General features: G+C 46.2%; 1 protein-coding gene across 7 annotated transcripts in view; it reads right to left on the bottom strand.

The window, feature by feature from the left end:
- The window catches only part of PRAG1 (PEAK1 related, kinase-activating pseudokinase 1), an 85,806-nt gene that overhangs the window by 40,999 nt on the left and 17,880 nt on the right, over positions 1-26,927 (bottom strand). For 2 of the 7 annotated variants that reach the window (XM_083481662.1, XM_083481661.1), the window contains one exon: positions 638-1,054. In XM_083481662.1, coding sequence (XP_083337788.1) covers positions 638-973 — 336 coding nt within the window. In that variant the 5' untranslated portion in view covers positions 974-1,054. Of the gene's footprint in view, positions 1-637; positions 1,055-6,605; positions 7,015-15,323; positions 15,694-15,844; positions 16,292-26,927 lie in introns of those variants that run through there. The other 5 variants (XM_083481660.1, XM_083481664.1, XM_083481663.1 and 2 more) reach the window with 5 other exon arrangements.

Here is a 26,927-nt window from a genome sequence, read left to right as displayed (position 1 = left end):
CGTCAAAGTGCAAGTAGATCAATAGGTACCGCTCCAGCGGGAAGGTAAACGGTGTTTCCGTGCACTGCTCTGGTTCACCAGAAGCGGCTTAGTCATGTTGGCCACATGACCCGGAAGCTGTACGCTGGCTCCCTCGGCCAGTAAAGCGAGATGAGCGCCGCAACCCCAGAATCGGTCATGACTGGACCTAATGGTCTGGGGGCCCTTTACCTTTACCTTAAGTCAGGGGTGGCTAACCTGTGGCCGTTCAGATGTTGCAGGACTCCAACTCCCAGCAGCCCCAGACAGCAAGGCTAGAGATGGGACTGGGATTTGTAGACCAATAATATTTGTAGGTTCATAGGTGAGCTCACCCTGGAGGAAGCATGCAAAGCTTTCCGGCTTTCTCTGAAACCCAAGAGGATGTTACCCACCAAGAACCTAGGAACACACCCAGAAATTCTGCAAGGGTTTCCTGTGTTACTGACAAGCAGTAGAATCTCAAGCCATTGACAACAGAACCTTCCTTTGCTAAATGAAGAAAAATTACAGGAATTGTGTCATAACAAATACCAGTACTGTTCTACATCAAATACAAATTTTTTTTTTACAACAGAAGAACCTTGTAAAACACACCCTGCCCCTTGTTAATCATTACCTGTGGGATATCGGCACTCAGGTTTCCATCCGCCCACACATCGGCAGCATCCGAGTTTATCATCGTTGGTTTTACGGCAATTGTTGGCTTGGAGTAAGGCAAGGAAACTACTCCGTCATCCTCCAGAGCCGTAGGCTCAGCTTTGGCTCTGGTTCCATTCAGATCCTGCAAGAGGCCACAGCTACCTCCCAGGTCCAAGGGTGGTGCCTGCAGCTGGTGGAAGTGTCTGGGGCAGAAGCAGTTTTTGCAGGAGCCCGGCTTCCAGATGTGTTCCACAAAATCACTACACGCAGACATTTTCAAGCCCACTCGCTTCACTTCGACTGCCCTCTGCATCTTGTATGTTGAGCTTTGCTGTTCATTTTGCACTCCGTGTAGCGGCTCTTAACAATTTGTCCTGTTGTGCAACTGAGCTATCTGGAAAGAAAGAAAAACATCGCTGCTATTAATTTTATACATGGAAATTTGAGGAAGCTCTTTACACCATGCCACGCCTCTAAAACTTTCTGAATTTCTGCCCCTCCCCACCTTCACAAACTAAATTCTACTTTCTGGGGTGCTCAACCCCCTCAAAGAAAACCCCGTAAGCAACATAGGAGAGTTTGCAAGTGCCTATTTGAATATACCAGGCATCCTCCCCAACATGAACGTTCAAAGATGCCTGAGCGCCTGTCATTAACACTATGTGGGATTGCTGAAAGAAATGACAGTACCCACAGATGAAGTGTGGGGCTGCCCTGAGGATATGGGGATATTTCCATACATCCTGCAGTTACACACAGGTCCGTATATCTGGCTGGCCACTGTGAAAACAGGAAGCTGGACTATAAGGGCTTTTGGTCTGTTTCAGTCGGGCTCATCTTACAATGTGCAGATATTAAAAATAACTGTAGCATGAATGCTTCCCCCTTGGGTATCGTCACACACCCTCTCTTGCCTGGCAACAGGACTCACCTGGCTGCTCTGGCCCTAAAACAGGAACTGAGCAATTTCTTCTTTTTGCTGCTGCTTGCAGAATTCCCACACAGATAGCTCAGTTGGTAGAGCATGAGACTCTTAATCTCAGGGTCAAGGGTTCGAGCCCCATGTTGGGTGAAAGATTCCTGAACTGCAGGGGTTGGACTTGATGATCCCCGTAGTCCCATCCAAATCTACAATTCTGTAGGACTCTTAACTGTTTCTTCTCTTGATACAGTGTCAGATAGTTCACTAAATTCCAGTAATAAGCCCTGCCCCACAGTCCCCCATGCAGATACCTGCACAGGTGTCTCAGCCTATGACATGAAAAACTGCATTATGCCTTAACTAGAATGGATGTTTGCTTACATTGCCTTTTCACAACATATATTTTACGTGGCACAATCCATTCACGTTAATCACTTTTAAGTCCTATTGAGTTCAGTGGGAGAACCATTAAGCACAAACAGCAAAGGGTCAGGCGGCACCTTAAAGACTAACAGGTCCTTGGCATAAGTTTTCGTGGACCACAGTCCATCAGCTGCATGGAACCTAAACCTAAACTGGCATTCCTAACTATGTGTATGGGTCTAACCAGTTCCCCACATTCCATCACACTCTACCATACAGGAGTATGTCCTTTATTCATAATGGGAAACCCATTACTCAAAATTCTCAAAGGAAAACCCAGGAACGGCACCCAGAGCTCTGCATGCATGGGAAATCCACTTTCCCTATGAAGCCTTTGGCCTAACCTTAGGCCAAAAAAGTACACATTACAGAGAACATAAATAAGGCTGCCACTAAAAATGGCAGCATTTTGTTGAGGTGTCCCACCCCCTCCCCCAATCACAGGCTGTAACTAGGTAAGAAATTATAGATACTAAGGATAGAATTTACATAACATATGGCTCCTTTTTCATGTAACACATAGTCGGGGCTGCCCCAAGACATGTTGCTACCTGAATCAAAAAGCAAGGTAGTACATATCTTGTTCTACGTACAAAAGCCAACCAGACTAGCAAGTGACTCTGACTACAACACTGGTGATGGGGCAGAGAGTGCACCTGAGGGCAGCAGGCGAGCTTAGGGGATACAGGGCAGACTGCACGGCACTTACAGCTTTGTCCGTTCTCCGCCACTCAGCATCTTCTGCCTGAAGTGGCCACCTCACTCTGCCTAACAGTAGAGCTGGCTCTGAATAGCAATTCCCTCAGTTTTCATGCCTGTTGCATCTTCTTTGCTTCTTACCTCTCCCAACAACAAATCTCAAGCTGGAAGACCCTTAGGGAATATTCCCAAAAAAGAAGGAAAACTAAAACAGGTGTTTTGCTTCTCCACTGAGATCACTGGGACCTCCAAGCGCTTGACTTTTTCTGGACTGTGTTCAAGGTGTTCAGGCTGGTTGTTGTTTTTTTTACACATTCCACAGCTATGACCTTAACAATAAGTATCTAGAAATATACAATGCCTATTGTCCATCTGGAGATAAGTCTCATATATCTGGGGTATGAGATTCATTCTATGACCTGGTCACACTGCCTTTGCAAATATAGTGGAAAAGTAAAGAGCACATAGGAATGGGTTGGGCAGCGGAAGAAATAGTTTCAGCATGAATCAAACAGGAACTTGACAAACATACGTATCACTGTCTGCCACAAAAAGAAGCCAATTTCTCTATGGCTTAAAAAACACTGAGCAGTAACCAGATATATCACTAATGAGCACTATGACTGCTCACAAAGACACACTGTGTGTTAATCTCAACCCAGGCCCTACAAGTGTCCCTATTTTCCAAGAACAGTCCTGGATTGCAGAAGCTTTCCTGGTTTCTGATTTGATCCCGGAATGTCCCGTTTTCCCTTAGGACGTCCCTATTTTCATTGGAGAAACGTTGGAGGGTAATGGAATAGGCCATCTCCAGGGCATTTTTTCCAGCCAGAACTCACTGGAACTCAGTCCCTGCACCTCTCAGGTGGGTACCGTTGCCATTCTAAGAGAACAAGAGAGGTGTTCATGGTGTGTTTCTGCGCATCTTTTTCTACAAAAATAGCACTGGATGTGTTCAGTTGTGGGTGAACATATCAGACAACACAGCGATTCTTCAAACAGCTCTTGTTTATTCACAGGCCAGAACTGAACTGAACTGAAGGGTTCAGCCAGCCTGCTTATATAGAGCTCCACTAGAATGCAGCAGTAACCATTTTCTGTAACTATCCAATCACTGAACGTTACTTTCAATCCCTTATTTGCATATGTGGACCTGAGTGAGAACTATCTAGAGTATCCCCCCTGCTGGCCCAGGGTGAGAACTTCAGTACCTAACAAGATGTCCCAATTTTCATCGGAGGAATATTGGAGGGTATGTGAGCCCTGCTAGGCCTGCAAAACCTCCATCACACCCAGCAGTTATGGTATGTTTTACGCAGACAGTAGAGCCAGTGGCGTAGCGTGGGGGGTGCAGGGGGGGCCGGCCGCAACATCTGGGGGTTAGGGTGCGCAAATCCACGGGTTAGGGGGCACAAATTACTTGCCTTGCCCCAGGTGCTGACAACCCACGCTACGCCACTGAGTAGAGCAGCCATGTTGGATCAAAATGGACGACACTTTGCCATGTCTGTGTCCCTGCCGTAGCTCCTACTTGGACCTTTGTGCATGTATTTCCTACTTTACATAAGGTTCACAAAGACTCTGGCATTATGATTAATAGGAGTAATAGGAACAGCAGCGATGAAACCAAAAGGATACCTATTTTGTCAAACCACTGCGGGAAGTGTGCGAAAGTTCCCTGTGTGGCAAATAACTGATACACAAAGTGTTCCCAGTTGCCCATTCCTCTCCAAAAAAGATTATGGTCATTCATAGTCTATGTGAATCTACCCACACAAATAGTAAAATCCATGGAAAACTCGGTGGAAAGGTCCAGCTCCCTGTTGCCATTGATGATCAATATAAAAGGTGTATTTGGTTTTTAAAAGTGGTTTCTTTCTTCTTTTTGTGAAGGGGGACAGGTAGCAAGGATGTGTCTGTTATATGGCTATTTTTCCTGCTTCTTTCTTTCTGCCCGCTATCGGCCTTGCTCCGTGTGCTTTGCCCAAGCAAAGGACCACACCACAAAGCTAGCCTACAGCCCTAAGTTCAGTACGCATGAATTTATATTGATCTAACATGCTAAGGAACAAGCCTTCAGGAAATAATATGAATTACAAAAACAGTAAATTGATTTAACTCTGCTTCCAGTCTCCCCAAAGGGAGGGAAAAGTGGGATATGATATACATAGTAATAAATACGAGGGCAGCATAAGAAACAATTATTTTAAGATTTCATTTCACCATACAAATCCTTAAACTAGATAACAGCTACAGCAGCCCAGTGGCCAGGTCCACATGTCACTTTTAAACCATAGTTAAATTAAACTATGGTGTAAATGTAAATGCAAGCTGGTGTCCACCGCCCCTGTTGCTGCCGATGGAAGGGACCTCTGAAATCAGAGTTGTGGTTTCCTTCTACCTAAATGAGTCATGTGCTGTAACCAAGATTTATTCTTCGCTTACGGCTTGTGGTTTGGCTGGAGGTAACAAATAAAAAGCCAAGCCATGGTTTACGTCCTGGCAGCACAAGAGGAATGAAGATCAGCTGCACATTCAGATTTACACCATTGTTGTTGTTGTTGAGTCGTTTAGTCGTGTCCGACTCTTCGTGACCCCATGGACCACAGCACGCCAGGCACTCCTGTCTTCCACTGCCTCCCGCAGTTTGGTCAAACTCATGCTGGTAGCTTCGAGAACACTGTCCAACCATCTCGTCCTCTGTCATCCCCTTCTCCTTGTGCCCTCCATCTTTCCCAACATCAGGGTCTTTTCCAGGGAGTCTTCTCTTCTCATGAGGTGGCCAAAGTATTGGAGCCTCAGCTTCAGGATCTGTCCTTCCACTGAGCACTCTGGGCTGATTTCCTTCAGAATGGATAGGTTTGATCTTCTTGCAGTCCATGGGACTCTCAAGAGTCTCCTCCAGCACCATAATTCAAAAGCATCAATTCTTCGGCGATCAGCCTTCTTTATGGTCCAGCTCTCACTTCCATCCATCACTACTGGGAAAACCATAGCTTTAACTATATGGACCTTTGTTGGCAAGGTGCTGTCTCTGCTTTTTAAGATTTACACCATAGTTTAGTTTAACTATGGTTTAAAATGACATGAAAACATTTTATTATTTCCTTCCTATCCATCATTCTCAATTCAAGAAATCATTGCTTTATTTCCCGTACACAGTGTGGAAAATGCTTGTTTTTATTTAAGCTGATTATCCAATTTACCATATGTTGGGTGTGTTTCAGTCACAACTAAGAAAGAAAAACTTACAATCCAGCAAATGGGAGGTACAGTCATTTGGTTGCGATTATTTTATGAGGAGCTCTAAAAATGTTCCATGTTTGCTTTTTCCAGAACCCCTCCCCCAAATTATGGCTCTTAGTTCACGGTACAGCAGTTAATTGTTTTAGATCCCTGAATGCCGCCACCCCTAGAAGGATCAAAATTCTCTTTTCATTCTAGTAATTGGATCAGAAAGAAGAAGACAAAAGGATTATAATGGAAAATGTTAATTGCCCTCATTTTAAAAACTAGCCACACTGCTAATCAAAAAATCTGATGATGATTAATTGAAAAATGTATTGTTACTGAATGCACAAAGAAAGAGAAGGGGCAAGAAAGAAAAGAAAGGGTAATTAACATCTGTTTCAACTGAGCAATCAAACGACACAAGACAACTAAAGGATGGAGAGACAGGCAGACAGATAATTATCTATTTGGAATTAGTTCCACTCATTAGTACAATTATTCTGAAGTTAAGTGGCCTGAAGCTTGACGTCTCCAATATCTATTTGGAAATAGTTTTAAAACGTAGGCCCATCTTCTAATAATACTGCATAATTAGTTGCCAACTAGGGAGCTGAAGTCTTTGCCCTACAGGATACACAATATTTCCTTCTATATTAAGAAAATAACATACTGTATGAGTACCGCTGGATCAGTTGAAAGGCTCATCGAGTCTAGCACCACAATGGCCAACAAGATGCCCATGGGACGAAATCTCATCAAGGTAACCGAGCACAGAAAAAACTGGTTCCATGTGACCAAAGGAAAAGCTCAATGTGCACAGCACTAATTGGCTGGAACTTGTGACGTCATGGAAAACCGAATCTCAAAGAAAGATGTGCTCTTCCAGGCCCACATTCCCAGACACTTGTGTCTCAGCAACATCTATGCTGCCTTGGTCATGTACGCAGAAAGGAGGATGGCGGGATCCCCAAGGACATGAAATGTGACATGAAGGCTGGCAATATTACATTAACCCAACTGTATGGGAATCCCTTGCAGACAATCGTAGCGCTTGGAGACAAGACAGTCAGGTCGTGGACTACTGCAATGCGCTCTACGTGGGGCTGCCTTTGAAGGTGACCCGGAAACTGCAATTAATCCAGAATGCGGCAGCTAGACTGGTGACTGGGAGTGTCCGCCGGGACCACATAACACTGGTCCTGAGAGATCTGCATTGGCTCCCAGTATGTTTCTGAACACAATTCAAAGTGTTGGTGCTGACCTTTAAAGCCTTAAACGGCCTTGGTCCTGTATAACTGAAGGAGCATCTCCACCCCCATCGTTCAGCCCAGACACTGAGATCCAGCGCCGAGGGCCTTCTGGCAGTTCCCTCATTGCGAGAAGTGAGGCTACAGGGAACCAGACAGAGGGCCTTCTCGGTAGTGGCGCCCGCCCTGTGGAACACCCTCCCTTCAGATGTGAAGGAAATAAGCAGTTATCCTATCTTTAAAAGACACCTGAAGGCAGCCCTGTTCAGGGAAGTTTTTAATATTTAATGCTGTACTGTTTTTAACACATGATTGGGAGCCGCCTAGAGTGGCTGGGGAGACTCTGTGGTTTAACCCATAACGCCACCCGCATCCCTCTCTACAGTCATTGCAGACGCACTGCATTACAGTGTCTAGGACTTGCTGATCAGAAGGTTGGCGGTTTGAATCCCTGCGACGGGGTGAGCTCCCGTTGCTCGGTCCATGCTCCTGCCAACCTAGCAGTTCAAAAGCACCTCAAAGTGCAAGTAGATAAATAGGTACCACTCCGGCGGGAAGGTAAACGGCGTTTCCGTGAGCTGCTCTGGTTCGCCAGAAGCAGCTTAGTCATGCTGGCCACATGACTCGGAAGCTGTACGTCGGCTCCCTCGGCCAATAAAGCGAGATAAGCGCCGCAACCCCAGAGTCGGCCAGGACTGGACCTAATGGTCAGGGGTCCCTTTACCTTTACCTATCTGAAATTACAGAAAGTTAACAAATGGAAGATCAAGACAGAATGTAAACAAATGATTGTTATCAATATCAGCTGTCTTTGCCATAAGTTCTATATTGTCCACTTCTATAACAATGGAAACAGGCAGCTGATTTTGCAAAGACCCCACGAGAAACACGCCCATTTATGGAAAAATTCCCCTTCTAATCCTATTTCTCTAGCTCTATCATGTCCGACAGTTAAAAAAATTCATTTAATACAGGATTTACTGCAGCCTTGGAAATAAATCCTCAAAATGACATGCCAGCGAAAGTTGTTACCAGCCCACTCACACCCACTCCATGTTAGTCATTTGTGCCTCAAACAGAAAAAGGAACCAACTTTTGTAAAGCTTCCCTGCCTATTTGCCTGGGGGCAATTGTTACTCACCACAGGTGACCAGCTGAATAGCAAGTTACTAAGCCAGATTTATTGCTACTCGGACCATGCGTGCTGTATAGCCAGTCAAATGTATTCAATTTGTCAGAAGTTGTTTCTTTTTGTTTTCGAATGTATTTCTTATCAATAAAAAAAAACCCGGTGTGCTGAGAGCAAAATTTTTTATTTTGAAAGTGTGGGCTAGAGGAAAAAACTTTCAGTACCTGGATAGCTCAGTTGGTTAGAGTGTGGTGCTGATAACACCAAGGTTGCAGGTTCGATACCCATAGGGCACAGCTTCATATTCCTGCATATTTCAATTAATTGATTGTGATTTTATGTAAACTGTGTTACTTTTGTTGTTGTTAGCCACTCTGAGCCAGGCTTTGGCTGGGGAGGGCGGGATAATAATAATCATAATAATAATAATTATTATTATTATTATTATTGTTATTATTATTATTACAGGGGGTTGGACGAGATGATCCTCAGGGTCCTTTCTATCTCCACAATTCTATGATTCTATTATTCTTATTTTAACCACTGGATTAAGACTTTGGAAACGTGGGTTTGAATCTCCACACCCTCACTGAAGGTCACTGGGAAACTTTGGCTGGCAGGCAACTAAGTTTTACTCAGAGCACACCCACTGAAATTAATGAACGTCACTCAGTTGGGTTCATTTGTTTCAACAGGTGTGTTCTGAGTAAAACTTACACTGAACGCCACCTCTTTGATTAGCCACTCTCTCAGCCCGATATCCCTCACAGGGTCATTGTTGAGGATGAAGCAGGTGGTTGGGTACCGTGAACTCCTTTGAGGAAAAGTGAGATAGAAATGTAATCAATAAGAACAGCGTTAAGAAGCAGCTTTTGCTAAGTTTGCAACGTGCTCTGCATACATTACCCTGGTATTGATAACCACTTTGTAGGATCTTGCCCGTACTGTTATACTCTGCGCGACAGGAATACACGACGGTGGCTTTGCCTAAAGCCAAGCAGTGAGTTAATGAGCAAGGTGGCACCTAAGTGAAGCGAGAGACTAAGTTGAGACATTAACAAAGTGAATAGCCTCAAGAAAGGCCTGTACTCTCGCCTTCAACCCATAGCTGTCAACTGTCCCGTATTTGGCGGGAAACTCCCTTATCACAGCGCCGTGTCCCCCTGCTGTCCTGGATTGATGATGTCCCTTAAATTTCCCCGGGTTTCATGCTCGCCCAGCTCGGAAGGGAAGCAGCGGCTCGGGGTCCTCCTCTGCAAGAGAGTGAGAGAGAGTGCACGCACGAGCTGCCGCGTCTCCTTCTCTCCCTTTCCCCCCTCAGGGGCGCGTTGTGAAAGACGGGTGGCGACGGGCAGGCAGGCAGCCCCTCTCTTGCGAGACTTCCGCTGCGCAGCCAGGGGAAGCCGGAGGCGGCAGCGGTGGCCTGAGGGAGGAGGAAGAGGAGGGGATGGGGAGGGACGCAGAAGGGCGGCACTTCAGTGGCCGCAGTGGTGCCGCGACGACCTCATGCTGGGCTCATGGGTGGCGTGGGTGAGAGTCTCTCTCCCTCCCTCTCGGGTGGGGAAGGGCCGATGGAACTGATAAGCTAAGGAAAATCCCTTATTTTGGCTGCTGATCCCTTATTTGCGAGGCTGCTGGTCCCTTATTTTCAAATCTGTAAGTTGACAGCTATGCTTCAACCTGCTTCTGCAAACTGTAATACTAGCCTGCTGGCTCCTCGGCTTGAAATTAGTCCAAGGGCTACATGAAGTTAGGCCGCAGATTACCAATTTAGGATGCAGATTATTCCAAGGGCTACCTGAAGTCAGAACGCAGATCCCTCACACCTCAACTAGACTCATCGATTTCCATGGGATTAAAGCACAAATAACTTTGACGCCAACCTGTGGAGCTCCCCAACATACGAAATCTGGTTTCTAGCAGTACTCAGCCAGATGCTTCTAAGCTGGAGTGGCTAAAACATGGGCCTCCAGATGTTGTTGGACTCCAACACCCATCGGCCATAACCAATGGTCAGGGATGGTGGAAGTTGTAGTCCATCAACATCTGGAGGGCCACAGGCAGTGTTTGAAATGAGCCAGGCGCATTTTGCCCCCGACTATCGGCAACTCGTGAGCAAGTTAAAAATGCCTGGGCACTAGGATGGCGCCTGACATCTGGAGGTGCATGCTTGGGGAATCACTGGATCTTGACCGTTTTCACACACGAATACTCCTTCCTGTAGAATTCTGATATATATATATATATATATATATATATATATATATATATATATATAGGCCTTTCTGTAGAATTCTGATATATATATATATATATATATATATATATATATATATATATATAGGCCTTTGGCTTAGAATCAGTTTGATTCCCTCCCCCTCTTTCTTTTTCCTTTCTCCTCCTGTGAAGAGGCTGCATCCTAATGTTTTAATGTTGTATTTTAATCTTTTTTAAATTGTATTTTAATCAACTTGTTTTTATTATTGGTTGTTAGCCGCCCTGAGCCCGGTCTTGGCTGGGGAGGGCGGGGTATAAATAAATAAATAAATAAATTATTATTATTATTATTTGCACAATCACAATGAATTTCAGGAACCAAAATGCCTTTTCTGTGCAGCCTGAGGAGGAGCAGTGAACAACATTATAGTTAACTGTTGTAGCTTGTCTTCACTTACCCCACCCCACTGCACTGCTCACAGCTGTGAAGAATATTCCTATGATACGAATGGTCCATGCCACCATTAAGAAAAAGAAGTAGATACAGTATAGGCCAATATAGATGTGGGCTTTCCCTGGATAAAGTGACTTTTCTTCTTTAAGTTCTCCAAGTTCGTAACCTAGCTCAAGGTTGTCGTCTGAACAAGTCAGATGTTTAATGGATAAGCAATCAGCCAGTCCATTATTTGAAAAATAAGGCATTGGAGCTGTCTTGCCGAAAAATGACAACTATACATTTCATTTTGGTGACTGTAACCTTGGGAAAGCCCAAGGTTTATCCAGGGAAAGCCTACGTATATATTGGTCTATACTGTACCTACCTCTTTTTCTTAATGGTGACATGGACCATTCATATTTAAGGAGCCATTTGGTGTCCAGCTTATATATCTGAGTTTCTAACACTGCCCACTGGCTATCCAACCCAGCTCCAGGAACTCATAAGCAGGGAATCTTCTAAACATCCTCAAATTATAAAGCTCAGATATACAGCGCCTTTCTACATAAAGGTAAAGGGACCCCTGACCATTAGGTCCAGTTGTGGCCGACTCTGGGTTGCGGCGCTCATCTCGCTTTACTGGCCGAGGGAGCCGGCATACAGCTTCCAGGTCATGTGGCTAGCATGACCAAGCCGCTTCTGGCGAACCAGAGCAGCGCATGGAAACGCTGTTTACCTTCCCGCCGGAGCGGTACCTATTTATCTACTTGCACTTTGATGTTCTTTCAAACTGCTAGGTTGGCAGGAGCAGGGACCGAGCAACGGGAGCTCACCCCATCGCGGGGATTCGAACTGCTGACCTTCTGATCGGCAAGTCCTAGGCTCTGTGGTTTAACATGGGTGGTTCCAATTAACTATGGCGGCAAATAATTACTCAGCACTTCAGCCTTCTATGCAACATTCACTATTGTATCATTTCTGGAGCAGCCACCCTGTTCAAAGTGCCATTTCATTACAATTTTCACTTTTCGTATCATTCCTAATCCCATCAGCGATGAATCACTCTTGCAGGCCCAGTAAAAATATACAGTATACACTGATTTTCTATACTGACAGCTCAGATACTGATTGCTCCCTGCCCCTATCAGTGTTAATGTAACTTTTCCTGGCCGACTTACATTTTAACTGGTATCATCTTTGTGCCAAATCTGCATAATCAGGCTATTTTGGAGCTGGGGATATAATCAAATCCATGCTTTAAATGTAAATTTATGCTGAGCTTTAAAATATGGCTCATACAATGGGCAATATGCAAGGGAGATGCAAGTTACATTTTTGTTTCTTCAGTTTCATTAAAGCTTTCCTCCAGCAGAAATCCTCCAAACTGAGAATCTATTCTAAGCCACCTACAAAACATATATTTACTAATAGCTATCATTCAAATTTTGAAAAGTTGGCATGAAAACAAATGAAGTTTTGCAAAGTAAATGATCGGTCAATACCACAGGTTTGGCACTATATTAGTGTGAGCACAATTCCCCCAGAAGTTTTTTTGAACAAGACCCATTGAAATCAATGAGAGCTGCACAGATGTTCGTGGTTACTCTTGTGCAACTCCATAGATTTCAATGGGACCAGTACAGGAAAACTTCCTAAAGGATGCTCCTCAAGATTTATCGCCCATGGTGAGAAAAGTCACACGGTTCTACCACTGCATACAATGGAAGACATTGTATGAAGCAACAACAGCTACCGTACTTTTCGCCCTATAGGACGCACTTTTTCCCCTCCAAAAAAGAAGGGGAAATGTGTGTGAGTCTTATGGGGCGATTGCAGGCTTTCGCTGAAGCCTGGAGAGCGAGGGGGGTCGGTGCGCACTGACCCCTCTCGCTCTCCAGGCTTCAGGAAGCTCTCCGCAAGCCTTGGGAGCCCCCGTCGGGCTCCCTAGGCTTCCGGATAGCAACCTGCATCTCGAAGCCTGGGGCGCATTGCCCCAGACCTGGTTTGAGGGCTTGCGGCAGGGAGAAGCACGCTTCTCCCCGCCGCCAGCCCCACAAACTCGGGGGACAGCGGGGAGGCGGAGCGCCGCCATCCCGCTGTTCCCCGACCTGGTTTGGGCTTCAGGCAGATATCCGCAAGCCGTGGGAGCCCGGCAGGAAGTCGCGCCGGTCTCCCACGGCTTGTGGAGAGCTGCCTGTTCTGGGGGCTGGGGTCAGGGGAAGCTCGGGCTTCCCCCGCGCCAGCCCTGCGCCTGGGGGGGAAATAAATTTTTTTCTTTATCCCCCCCCCCAAAAAAAAACTAGGTGCGTCCTATGGGCCGGTGCGCCCTATGGGGTGAAAAATACGGTACATAAATCCTAAGAGTTCTGCCTCTGATTATCAAGCCAACACATTATATTTCCAGGTATGTTACCAGAATACACCTTCAAGGAATGTCACTCAAGTTGGATGCATTTTTGTCACTGTAAATAATTTACAATTAGTGATCCCATGTTTTATATTTTCAGCAATTATTATTATTATTATTAATTTATTTATTTATACCCTGCCCATCTGGCTGGGTTTCCCCAGCCACTCTGGGCGGCTTCCAACAAAATATTAAAATACAGTAGTCTATTAAACATTAAAAGCTTCCCCAAACAGGGCTGCCTTCAGATGTCTTCTAAAAGTCTGGTAGTTGTTTTTCTCTTTGACATCTGGTGGGAGGGCGTTCCACAGGGCGGGTGCCACTACTGAGAAGGCCCTCTGCCTGCAGAAACATTTAAATTATTATTTATCACTGCAAGTAATAACTGCAATTATGCCCCACTGAAATCAACTAAGACCCACCGATTTCAAAGAGGCTGGAGCAGGGCCAACTTTATTTGGGCCAGTTCCACAATGTAGGAAATTAGCAGCACAGTTCTCTGTACGGTTTATCCAGAAATAAGTCCCCCTGTGTTCAGTGAGGAAGTCCAGAAGCAAGCTGCAGTCCATTATCCAGGTATCATCTGAATCCTAATACATTGGGGTAAAATCCATCTTAAGAAAATATCCATGGGGGATTTAAGAACCTGCTGAACTCTCCGTATCTTCCGGCATCTTTAGCTCAGTTGGTAAGAGCATGGTGCTGATAACGCCAAGATTGCCGGTTCAACTCCCATATGGGACAGCTGCATTTCCCTGCATTGCAGGGGGTTGGACGAGACGATCCTTAGGGTTCCTTCCAACCCTATGATTCTATGATACGGAATCAATGGAATCCAAGAGTACTTAAGCCTCAGTTGGATCGTGCCCACTGATCACCATCACGGGCTGGGGGGGAGGAGATATTCCCTGGGATCACTGCACTGACTTCAAAACACTCTGGTGGAATCTACACACATATAAAAAAAGTTGTGAAAATGCTTTTTTTAAAAAAAAGATTTGGAAAAAAAATAGATTGAATTTCTCATAGCTCACCAGCGCCATCTAGGGTCACATTTGTATAACACACTTTACAACACACTTAAAACGTTTCATTTGCAGCTGTATAGCTGAGTCCTCTGTATAAGATCAGTAACACCAGATTAGGCTTGTGATTCCCCAGCCTAAATGCAGCCCGCTAGGCATGCCCTGAGGCCTGTCAAGTATTTGACCCTCCTCCCCCTTATTGCAGTCTCAGACAGGTAGCAATAACAGGTGTATCATGCCCCTACAGGAAATCCACGCATGGTGGGCTCTATTTGCCTTTCTGGGGCACACACTTAGTAAAGGCCTGACAAAACAATAATATGGTTCTTTGGTAATTAATAAACCCTAACAATGTTTGTACTCACAGTTGTAAAATTTTAGGCTGACAAGCAGCACTATTTGTGAAGAGTCAAGGAAATTGGTAACTTTTAAAAGGGAACTGTGATCCAGTAACATGTACACCCAGATATAAAACCCACTGAGTTCAATGGGACTTCCTTCCAGGGCACTGCGAGTCGGGTTGCAGTCTAAAAACACCAAGGGAAAGAAACCAACTAACACTTGTATATTCTGCAATCCTGCAACAAGCAGATGGGAAAGGATCAGGAACAACTGCCAAGTTGAAAGAAAGGTGGAATATGGTTATTGCACCGTATCTAATTACATTCTGGGCTTTCACAGCTTTTCCGTAAAACCCTCTCTCGTCTTTTATACAGCTTATGAGGAATCTGGTTTTTAAAGCACAGGATATTGGAAAGATCAAGGTCCAGTCAGACGTCTGGGCAGCGCTACTAGAGCTTTTTCCCCCTTTGCTTTTTAGCAAGCCATGTGCTTCGGAGGAAATACGTTTGCCCCGCTCACCCAAGGAAAACCTCGCCCCTGGAACAGCCGAACCACGCCAGCCTTCTAACGTTGCAGGGAACTTACTGGCAAGAAATGCCCGGCGACTTCCATCGGCCAACCATCTGCTCTGCCGGGCACGTTTCACGAAACGCAGCGCACTGCATTCAGTTCAATGCAACCCCCTGGAAGCCTTTAACAAAAGGCTACCTTGCTTACTGTTGTTCGGCGCTCGACACGTGAACCTCGGAAGAGAGTGAAACAGCTGCGGGGGTGGGGAACACGCAACACGTGTGTATAAGCGTCGCGGAGCAAAGCACCCACGCAAAATGCACGGAGAGGAAACCTCGAAGTCCTGCGAGACTCTTCCAGGAAAGCGGCGCGTCTAGGCGCAAGGAAACGAGGGGCGCATGGCCTTTTCTGCTGGGCGAAGCGAGTCCCCGCTTCCCATGAGCTCTCTCGGCCTCGGATGGGAGCCCCCCCGAGGCCGATCACACACACACACACACAACACACAAACCAGGCTGCAGGGGAAAGTTTTGCCCTGCGCTTCGCGCTGCAAGCTCTCCCGCAGCGCAAAAGGCGCAAAAGGAAGCGCGCGCGCCTACCTGCTTGCGAATCAATGGGCAAATGTCACTTTGGGGAGCAGCGGCGAGGAGGAAACTCCGTGTCCCCCTTTTGCGGCGCGGCAGCCCGGACCCCGCAACTGCTGGGGCTGCAAACCAGCAATGAATGGAAGAGGCGAGGAGGAGGAGGATGGCGGCGGCGGCGGCGAGGAAGGAAACTCTTACCTCCCAGACTCCCGGCTGCAGCGCCATCAAACCAAGCCTTCCTAGCGTGCCAAAGGGGGACCTCCCTTCTCCACCGGCTGAGCAAGGATCGCCGCCCGGGCAAAGCCGGGGGTGTGTGTATTTTGTGCAAGCGAAGGAGGATTTCCCGGCTGCAGGGAGCAGCGGCAGCTCCTCTTCCTGCCGCAAAATCGCCCCTCCTCTCGCAGCCCGCCTCCCTCCCCCCTCCCCAAACACCCCGCTGCCCGGAGCAGGGAGAGATTTTTACATGCAATGATATACAAGCCGAGGGCCGCCTTTGCATTTCAGGAACTCGGACGGAGGCGCCTCGCTGCGTTTCTGTTGCCATCTGAGCGTTTCCTTTTTTCCCCTGTCAGGGTCTCGGTTAATCCCCTCCTCGCCCTCGCCACAGGTGCTTCCCGACCTCTCTTCACACCCAATTCGCTTTTTCTTAGTTTCACCCCGCAGGTGCGCCACAGCAAGGTAGAACACACCCTACTATCATTTATTCCCCCCACCACAAACACTTTCTGCAGCCCCTCGTTTGCCTTGCCCCCTTTTCTCTCTGCACCCCCTTTTTAGATCCCTTTCCCCAGCGCACCCTGTAACCCCATAACTCATCCTCCTCTGCACCCTCCTTCCCCATTTTCCCCTCTTGAGCGCTCCCCCCCCCTTTCCTCCTTGCTCAGTTTGCAAGCAACAGAACACAAGGGTTTCATTCTCCCAACAACTCTTAAATAGCACAGTGAGGAGGTCTCAGGACGAAAGGAGACCTCTCCTTTTCTTTAAAATAATAGAACCATAGAAATGTAATAATAATAATAATTTATTATTTACACCCCACCCATCTGGCTGAGTCTCCCCAGACACTCTGGGCGGCTCCCAATCAAGTGTTAAAAACAGTACAGGGTAGAGTTGAAAGGGACCCTGAGGGTCATCCAGTCCAACCCCCTGTAATGCAAAAGCAGACAGACAAGAAAGGAGAGGCCACAACCACCTGAGAGAAACCGTTCCACTGTTGTCAACAGTTCTTCCTGATGTCGGGATCTCCTTTCTTGTAATTTCAAGAAAATTGTAGCATCCTTAATCCAGATTGGGGCATTGAATTGGCTCCTATGCTAGGTGGTTTTCCCTTTCTGAATCCTGTCTCCCAGTGCAGAAATGGGGAAGATACCTGCCTTCACTGGTACTGCTAAGTACTTACAAATCCAGTAAAAAGGCTCATAAGGTGCAAATCTGCACATACCAATTTACAGACTTATATACACAAATCTGAGGGACGCGGGTGGCACTGTGGGTTAAACCACAGAGCCTAGGACTTGCTGATCAGGTCGGCGGTTTGAATCCCCGCAACGGGATGCGCTCCCGTTGCTCGGTCCCTGATCCTGCCCACCTAGCAGTTTGAAAGCACATCAAAGTGCAAGTAGATAAATAGGTACCACTCCGGCAGGAAGGTAAATGGCGTTTCCGTGTGCTGCTCTGGTTCTCCAGAAGCGGCTTAGTCCTGCTGGCCACATGACCCGGAAGCTGTACGCCGGCTCCCTCGGCCAATAAAGGGAGATGAGCGCCGCAACCCCAGAATCGGTCACGACTGGACCTAATGGTCAGGGGTCCCTTTAACTTGATACACAAATCTAAGGGCTTCCTTCTGTCATTTCTCCTTTACGGTTTTCTGGCTTTCTCCCTCTGACTGAAGGGGCTTTTGGAAACCAGTCATCTCACAGGGAGCGGTTTTCTCCAGGCGGGGGTGGAATCTTTAACATGCCCTTTGTTTTTTTAAAAATAGTTATTCATATTTGTATCCCAGGAAATGAGGAGGAGGAAGTGGGGAATTGGCAAAGGGGGGGGGAGCAGCACACCTGTTCCTTCCTGAAAAAGTGACGACTCAGGAAAAACATTCCTCACAGGGCAGGAGCAGAGGGCAGGTGGGTGAGACAGCTTTGGCAAAGAAGCAGAATTGGACCACTTAGCCATTTTCTGTTCTGCCTCTCTACTGTACGCGTTGTAGGGCAGAGGCATGCCCAGGGGTCCAACTCTGCCCATCTGCTGCTACTGCCACTGGAGCCAGCAAGGCCTAGTGCTAAGGCTGGGGCTGAGGCGTCAGCTGGTGACTCCTAACCTCAGCAGGCCCTGTCATTCTTCATCGGATGGCTGCCCTGCAGATGGTAATATGAAATCTGTCTCTGCCCTCCTGGCCAATTTCTCATTGCCATTTCTGGAGCACTGGCTTTGTAGGCAGCCCATAGCAACAGGTATTTCACCCCCATTAAAATTCAATGCTCTGGAAATGTCTTGCTCAGGGGCAAAGACTGCAGAACTGCAGGGCAGTATCCACACACAATGGATGCTGTTCTTCTCTCACACTTGACACCCACTGTTCCTGCGGGCATATCCAAGATATGACACAAAGCCCATTCTCCATGGGAAATCAAATCATAAAATACAAAAGTACACAAACAGCCGACCCAAACACCATTTGTATCCCAAGTTATGAATGACAACCTAGCATGTTGTTTTTTTTCAGCATCCCTTTGTCAACTCTCCTTCTTTGTCCACCTCCACCAATGCAATAGCACACAGTGTTTCTCAAACTTGGGTCTCCAGATGTTGTACTACAACTCCTATCATCCCTGACCACTGGTCCTGCTAGCTAAGGATGATGGGAGTTGTAGTTCTACAACAGCTGGAGGGACCTAGCATTTCTTTCAAGAGTCCCCCCCCCACTTTTTTTTACACCACTGATTCAAGGATGTTGTTGTTGTTGTTGTGTCGTTTAGTCGTGTCCGACTCTTCATGACGCCATGGACCAGAGCATGCCAGGCACTCCTGTCTTCCACTGCCTCCCGCAGTTTGGTCAAACTCATGCTGGTAGCTTCGAGAACACTGTCCAACCATCTCGTCCTCTGCCGTCCCCTTCTCCTTGTGCCCTCCATCTTTCCCAACATCAGGGTCTATTCCAGGGAGTCTTCTCTTCTCATGAGGTGTCCAAAGTATTGGGAGTCTCAGCTTCAGGATCTGTCCTTCCAGTGAGCACTCAGGGCTGATTTCCTTCAGAATGGAGAGGTTTGATCTTCTTGCAGTCCATGGGACTCTCAAGAGTCTCCTCCAGCACCATAATTCAAAAGCATCGATTCTTTGGTGATCAGCCTTCTTTATGGTCCAGCTCTCACTTCCATACATCACTACTGGGAAAACCATAGCTTGAACTATATGGACCTTTGTTGGCAAGGTGATGTCTCTGCTTTTTAAGATGCTGTCTAGGTATAAACCCATACCTTCTCCCTTTGAAGCAGTATCCTTCATTAGTTATCCTTAAAAACAGGCAGTACTGTAGTTTCCACAGTTAGAAATCTATGTCATTGTATGTATGTACTCACCCAGTATTTCCCTAGAAATTTAGCAGGAAGGAAAGGGGCACGTCAGCAGCAAGAGGAGAGAGTTTGCTTGTTTTAGCAAAACCTAAAAATAAAATTTTCTGATTCATATGCCGTTTTTCAGGGAGACGCAACAACCCCATGGGATCAGAGAACAGAATACCTTGTTTTTGTACTTCGTTATCTGGAAGGGCAAATTTTGGAAGCAATTGCAAATGAGTAAGATGAAAGAACAAGGGGGGGGGGAGTAAATGGGAATGTAGCTGCCAGCTGCCTCTTCAGACTACAGATTTAAACCCGTTTTGAGTCAGTTCAACAGGCTTTGCTACAAACCAAGTACTCCTGGGTGGAGGTGGGGGAGGGTTTTGATTTTGTTTGTATTTTAAAGACTACCTATTTTGTACTCATCAAATCAATACGCGAACGGAACACAACTTCCTATGAAATTCACGCTTCTCTGAATGTTGCAATGCACTTCTTCAACCAATGTGTACACAGGGGAAATATGTCTTAGCGGGAATTGTGCATTAAAACGCATGCATTAGTTAAAATAACATGAAAAAAATATATTAGGGAGAAGAGCTTGCACAAATCTGCATGGGAGCCCAAACTGCAAACAACAATACAATACATACAATAAATTGCTGATGAATTTTCATGACTTTTTTTTTTAAAGTGCTGCAGAAAAATGGAGAACTGAATTTAAGACGGGGAAATTGAGAAACCGAAAATGAACCGATTCATCCATGCCTACTTCTAGGAACTGCTAGTGCATCATTACAAATAAAATAATTTAATGAAGTAATTAAAAGCTCTGTGAGCTCACAGTACCTGCCCTTAGAGAAGGCAGCCCCCTGTTTCTTTCCATGCACTGATCTGAGCTTGCCTCATTCCTGATACAGAGGTGTAGCAGAATTACCTGCCCTCCAAGGTGTTTCCCTTTGAGATGATGCATGAATCAGTTCTGTGAGCTTCCTTCCTTCTAATTAGGGGGAATTGCACAAAACAGGGGCTTGCCCTAGAGTAATTCTCACTTTTGGAAGCTGTGGCTGGATGGTTACATGGGAGCCGGTTGAAGTTAAATCTTTCGAAGACAGAGGTCCTTTGGCTGGGTTGGGACAATATGGGATTGAGGGGCCAACTCCCATCTCGCGGGGACGCAATTAGTGCCAGCGCCATCCGTTAAGAGTTTGGGTGTACTTTGACACCTCCCTTTCTATGGAGGTGCAGGTTGCAGCTATAACAAAGGGGGCATTTTTTCATCTCCGCCAAGCTAAGCAGTTGGCTCCTTACGTCTCTCGCCCTGACCTAGCCACTGTGATCCACGCGATGGTCACCTCCAAGCTTGATTATTGTAACTCACTCTACGTGGGACTGCCCTTGAGACTGACCCAGAAACTCCAGCAGGTGCAGAATGCCGCGGCGAGACTCCTTACGGGGTCCTTGCCGCGGGATCACATTCACCCAGTGCTATACAAGCTGCACTGGCTCCCGGTGGAGTACAGGATCAGGTTTAAGGTGCTGGTTTTAACCTTTAAAGCCCTATATGGCCTAGGACGCTCGTACCTATGGGACCGCCTTTCCTGGTATGTCCCACGGAGGACCTTACGGTCTTCAAATAAAAACATCTTGGAGATCCCGGGCCACAGGGAGGTTAGGCTGGCCTCAACCAGAGCCAGGGCTTTTTTGGCCATGGCCCCAATCTGGTGGAACGCACTGTCACAAGAGACTAGGGCCTCCTAGACTTGACACCTTTCCACAGGGCCTGCAAGATGGAGTTGTTCCACCAGGCCTTTGGCCAAGGCACAGTCTGACCCCCCCCCCCTTCTGCAATCCTCACAGAACTCTAACCCAATGGTTGCCATTAATTTGATTCTGAATTGATTTTAGAATGTATTTTAATTAATTGACTGTGTGATTTTATGTATGCTGTGCTATTTTCACTTGTTGTTAGCCACTCTGAGCCCAGCTTTGGCCGGGGAGAGCGGGATACAAATAAAATTATTGTTATTGTTATTATTTTGCACACTCTAAAAATGTAAAGCCTTGGGGGGGGGGTAGGAACGAAGTGTGCCTTCAATTTCACTCAAGGAAAAGAAAAAGAATGTGACTCAGCTCTCGAAACTTTGGGAAACAGTGTTTTAGGGATATGTATCATCATGACACAATTACAATTACCGGAAATTTTTTGGGAGTGAGCCAAGAGTGTCAAGTGGTTCCAACCTGTTTATTTGTTGTGTAGGAGCTGGGACGTTTGGCAGAGTTCTCTGCCTCTTAACAAAGCTACCATTCCCCTGGCACTCTGGGTGAAGCCATGACAATTAAGCCCCACTAACTTCAAGAATCAATATTTGAAGTCTCTTTAATGCCCACCTCCCCACACCACCCTTTATTATTTGGCTTTTGTGGCTGCCACTATGATGGTGTAACAACGACGGCAAATCTTCCCCAACTCTCTCCCTAAAAGGATGCTGAAACAGAAATATCACATCTTGCATTTTTGCCTTTCTTTAGTTCTCCAGAGAAATTGTTGAACCACTGGGTACAATAACACTACTGTGTCATTAAGACATGGGAATCTTTTATTTACTAGATTCCCGACAAAACCTTCCAATGGCTTCTGATTCTACTCCAACAAAGGTAATTCTCCAGTTACACGCTAGCTCAACAGTGGCCAATCAATTAATCACTCGAGCCTTTCTTTAACATCTGTGTGCAGAAAGCTTTATGAATATTAAATAGCTCATCTCCATGGAACCCTTTATCAAGTCAGGGCAAAATAAATTGTATGGATTGAATCCCAGCGTTGTTGTTGCTGAAGTACTTTCGTGACTTATACAATTAATATGAATAACCAATGAATTTTATGTCCTTCTAGGTGTACGTTGTTGTTAAGATATTACTCATTGCTTTTAACAAGTGTCTCAAAGTGACCTGCAGATATTTTTTTATATATAAATAGGAACCAAAAGCTTGCTAAACAATTGCAAATTCTGAGGAAAATCTGAGCTTCACAAACATCCCTTGTCCTCCGCCTAACCCTCAGTTCACTAAGCCATCAATCAGAAGCGGTGGGGTTTAATAAGCGTGTTGAACTTGTTTTTGAGTCCAAGCCGCTACTCAGTCATTGGAGTTCACTAGGTGATCTTGGTCAGCCTCACAGGTACCTCACAGGATTATTGTGACAATAAAAGGGATTGTTGGAATTCTGGGTTGCTGGAATTTGGGCAGGCCTTCAGCATGAGACAGGGACGCGGGTCGGCAGTTTGAATCCCCACAACGGGGTGAGCTCCCATTGCTCAGTCCCAGCTCCTGCCAACCTAGCAGTTCGAAAGCACGCCCCAAAGTGCAAGTAGATAAATAGGTACTGCTCTGGTGGGAAGGTAAACAGTGTTTCCGTGTGCTGCTCTGGTTTCGGTGTTCCGTTGCAGCAGAAGTAGCTTAGTCATGCTGGCCACATGACCCGGAAAAATTGCGGACAAACGCCGGCTCCCTCGGCCTGTAAAGCAAGATGAGCGCCGCAACCCCAGAGTCGTCTGCAACTGGACTTAACTGTCAGGGGTCCTTTACCTTCACCTTTCAGCATGGGACAGTCATTGGAAATGGGCACACGTGTATTGTTTGGACTGGCAGAAAGCAAATAGCTAGGATGTCTTTGAGTGGTGAGGAATAAGATAATACACTACTATGTACATGACATACCACTTGCCAAAACTGAGGAAAGGTCACAGCTCAGTGACAGAGCATTTGAGTTGCATGCAGAAGGTCCCAGGATATTACCAGCCCAAAAATGGAAAGACGACAAGATACCAACTAAAGAAGAATGGCAAGAAAAACTGATGGACTATGTGGAAATGGTGAAGCTAACTGAGGAAACTTAGAGACAAAGACAATAGAGAATTAAAAAAAACTGGGAACCATTTATGTTGTACTTACAGAAACATTGTAAAGACGTGAAATCACTAGGAGGGTTTGAGTACACACAATTAACAAAACGAACATAGAGATTAAGATGTAAACATTGGGAAATAATAAAGTATAAGAGGCAATTTGAAAACAATTATGGTATAAAAAGAATAATAGAACAATATTTAATCTAAAGAATGTAATAAAGGTAAAGGGACCCCTGACCATTAGGTCCAGTCGTGGCCGACTCTGGGATTGCGGCGCTCATCTCGCTTTATTGGCCGAGGGAGGCAGCGTACAGCTTCCGGGTCATGTGGCCAGCATGACTAAGCCGCTTCTGGCGAACCAGAGGAGCGCACGGAAACGCCGTTTACCTTCCTGCCAGAGCGGTACCTATTTATCTACTTGCACTTTGATGTGCTTTCAAACTGCTAGGTTGGCAGGAGCAGGGACCGAGCAATGGGAGCTCACCTCGTTGCGGGGATTTGAACCACCGACCTTCTGATCGGCAAGTCCTAGGCTCTGTGGTTTAACCCACAGCACCACCCGCGTCCCTAATAAAATAAGCAGGAGAAGTTAATAGGTAAAGGACCAGAAGAGGAAGTTGAGGGAAATCATGGGGGGAGAGTATGGGAATTGTATTTTTCCTTTTTCTTTGAGATAATGCCATTGTAAGGATCATAAAATTGTAAAACTTAATAAAAAACCATTTAGAAAAAAACAACCGAAGGTCCCAGGTTCTCCACACAGGAAAGAGTTCCTGCCTGAAACTCTGAAGAGCGGCTGTCAATCAATGTAAAAGGCACCGAGTTAGGTAGATAGACCAATAATCTGACTGGGTATCAGGAAGCTTCCAAAAGGATGTGCTAACACACTTCCACACCAGCAATTATTGCGGATGCTTAACAGGTTACTTTTGTTCATCGACTTTCCATGGAACGGGTAAATCCAGATTACATGAAGAAAAAGGACAACCTTTCCTTTTCTTCCTTGATGGCAGCAATATCAGGTAGACAATTCAAAACACTTTAGAACATGAACAGCACTGATTCCACACCAAACTGCTGTCTGGAAGCACCCTTGTGTGCTGCTGTTTTGAGCTTCTCAACAGAAGAACGGGTCCTTCAAAACGTTCAGAAAGTAATATAACTGAAAATGCATCTTGTACCATACTTTCAGAGACTGAAAGCACCTCAGCAGCATAGCCTGTTATTACAGCCCACATGCAGCCTCGGGCCTCAGCCTATGGGTGTCCCCTGCCTGATTATATGAAGGCAACTGTGGCTTCTGCCTGGATTATGCAGAATGTGTGTAAGGTCATTACGGAAAAGTTGTGGAGAACTCAGAAGCTTGCCAAATCGAGTCTTTTTGCTTGGTCCTAATAAAGGTATTCAAGGGATGTGGGTAGCACTGTGGGTTAAACCACAGAGCCTAGGATTTGCCGATCAGAAGGTTGACGGTTTGAATCCCTGCAACAGGGTGAGCTCCCGTTGCTCGGTCCCTGCTCCTGCCAACCTAGCAGTTTGAAAGCACGTCAAAGTGCAAGTAGATAAATAGGTACCGCTCTGGCGGGAAGGTAAATGGCGTTTCCGTGCACTGCTCTGGTTCGACAGAAGCGGCTTAGTCATGCTGGCCACATGACCCGGAAGCTGTATGCCTGCTCCCTCGGCCAATAAAGCGAGATGAGTGCTGCAACCCCAGAGTCGGCCACGACTGGACCTAATGGTCAGGGGTCCCTTTACCTTTAATAAAGGTATTACCCAAGTGTGGATTTTGGGGAGCTTTTCTAGAGACACTTCCATTTCCTGAGATCATGGATCTAGGCAGCTGTGGTCAAGCAGACCTCTTTCTCCATCCTCACCCCAACATTGATTATTTGCTATTTATTTGGGAAGTGGCTGGCCACAGTGGAGGGCTGGCCATGGAACTCTCTCTATCTAAGGTTTAGGTTGAGGGAGGAAGTTAAAGCCTTCTTATTTTGCCAAATCCATGGCACTGTTAAAATCACTGACTCAAAGCCACTTTTCTGCTGACTCTGCTGTGTTGGGTTTTAAATGATTCAACTGCATTGTTATGACAATGTTCTCATGATTTTTGCTGTAAACCACCTTAAGTAAAATGCTTTCTGTCTAGTGTGGTGCAGTGGTTATAGTGTCAGATTTAGACGGGGGAAACCTGGGTTCAAATCCACCCACAACAACTCTGTCTCTCAGCCTAGCCTACTTTTCAAGAACAACAATTGTGGCACCTTAATGACGAACAATGTCAATATGGCATTGTAATGGGAATTGGGGGTTGCGCGTGCGTAAGTTGCCACCACTCTCGGTGAGGTTGCCTGGATAAACCTTTCCCTGGCTGGACAGTCCTGATTCTGCGTCTGTCTCAGTCACTGGCAGAATCCGTCAGTGGGCGTTTCCTGAACTTCTTCCAACATAAAAGTTCCTTGACGGATAGTCTCCGCCTAGTCTCCCTGCGCGGAAGTCTTCTGCGCAGGGTGGGTGTGGGCAGTGGAGGACCAATGCTCTCCCCGTTGGTCTCTGGCGAAGAGTCCTGGCGCCATCCCTCCGAAGCCCGCCTCTGCCCGCCATTCTCCCTGGTGTAATGCTGATTTCCTTCCCCGGTCACTGAGTCCTCTCTTTTCCTGCTGGGACCTTCTCCGGCATCGCTCGGGAGCCCTTCCACCACTCCTGACTGCGATGGCATTTCCCTGACAGGCATGTAAGATTCCATGGACCAAAGACCACTTCATCAGGCACATGATGTGAAGTCCTAAACTGTCAGGAGTGTGTACCCAAGTGGTTGAGGGAATGGAGAAGATTGAGGTCGGAGGGAAAGATAATGTAAAAAATGAGCAGACAGCTATAGATACCTAAAATCAAAATGGTTACAGTGACAAGTGACTAACCAGTGCCGACAATAATACAAATATCAATAAGATAATCAACAAACCTGAGATTACACAAGACCAGGGATTTTTTTTCCAGCCGGAACTCTGTTCTGGCACCTCTCAAGTGGGCGCTAAGACTATTTTATTCTGAAGATAAAAGTGGGGCATGTATGCCACATTGATTTTGTTAGAGAAAATGCAAGGTATTGTTCGCTGTTTTTATTTACAGTGGTACCTCGGGTTACAGACGCTTCAGGTTAACTCAGAAATAGTACCTCGCTAACTCAGAAATAGACTCCACTAACTCAGAAATAGTACCTCGGGTTAAGAACTTTGCTTCAGGATGAGAACAGAAATCGTGCTCTGGCAGCGCGGCGGCAGCGGGAGGCCCCATTAGCTAAAGTGGTACCTCAGGTTAAGAACAATTTCAGGTTAAGAACGGACCTCCGGAATGAATTAAGTTCTTAACCCGAGGTACCACTGTATTTGACTTGCTAGCTGAACGTTACCCAAAAGTCTTGAAGCAACCTACAATTAAGTGTGTGCGGACATGCACAAAAACGACACTTTTAATAATGTTACTATTACTGAATATATAATATTGCTGAGTATTACTGAATGAATAATGTCAACAATTTTACTTTCCAAAGAGTTTTCAGTTTCTTTATCTTGAAAGGGGCTAAAAGGAAGCCGTCCCCCTTCTTCTCAATGCCTCAACAGTCTCCACACAGATTCT

This window comes from Podarcis liolepis, assembly GCF_965112155.1.
Source record: "Podarcis liolepis genome assembly, chromosome: 17".
Lineage (NCBI taxonomy): Eukaryota > Metazoa > Chordata > Lepidosauria > Squamata > Lacertidae > Podarcis > Podarcis liolepis.
The sequence above is the reverse complement of the archived record's forward strand: the minus strand, read 5'-3'. Positions and strand labels throughout refer to the sequence as shown.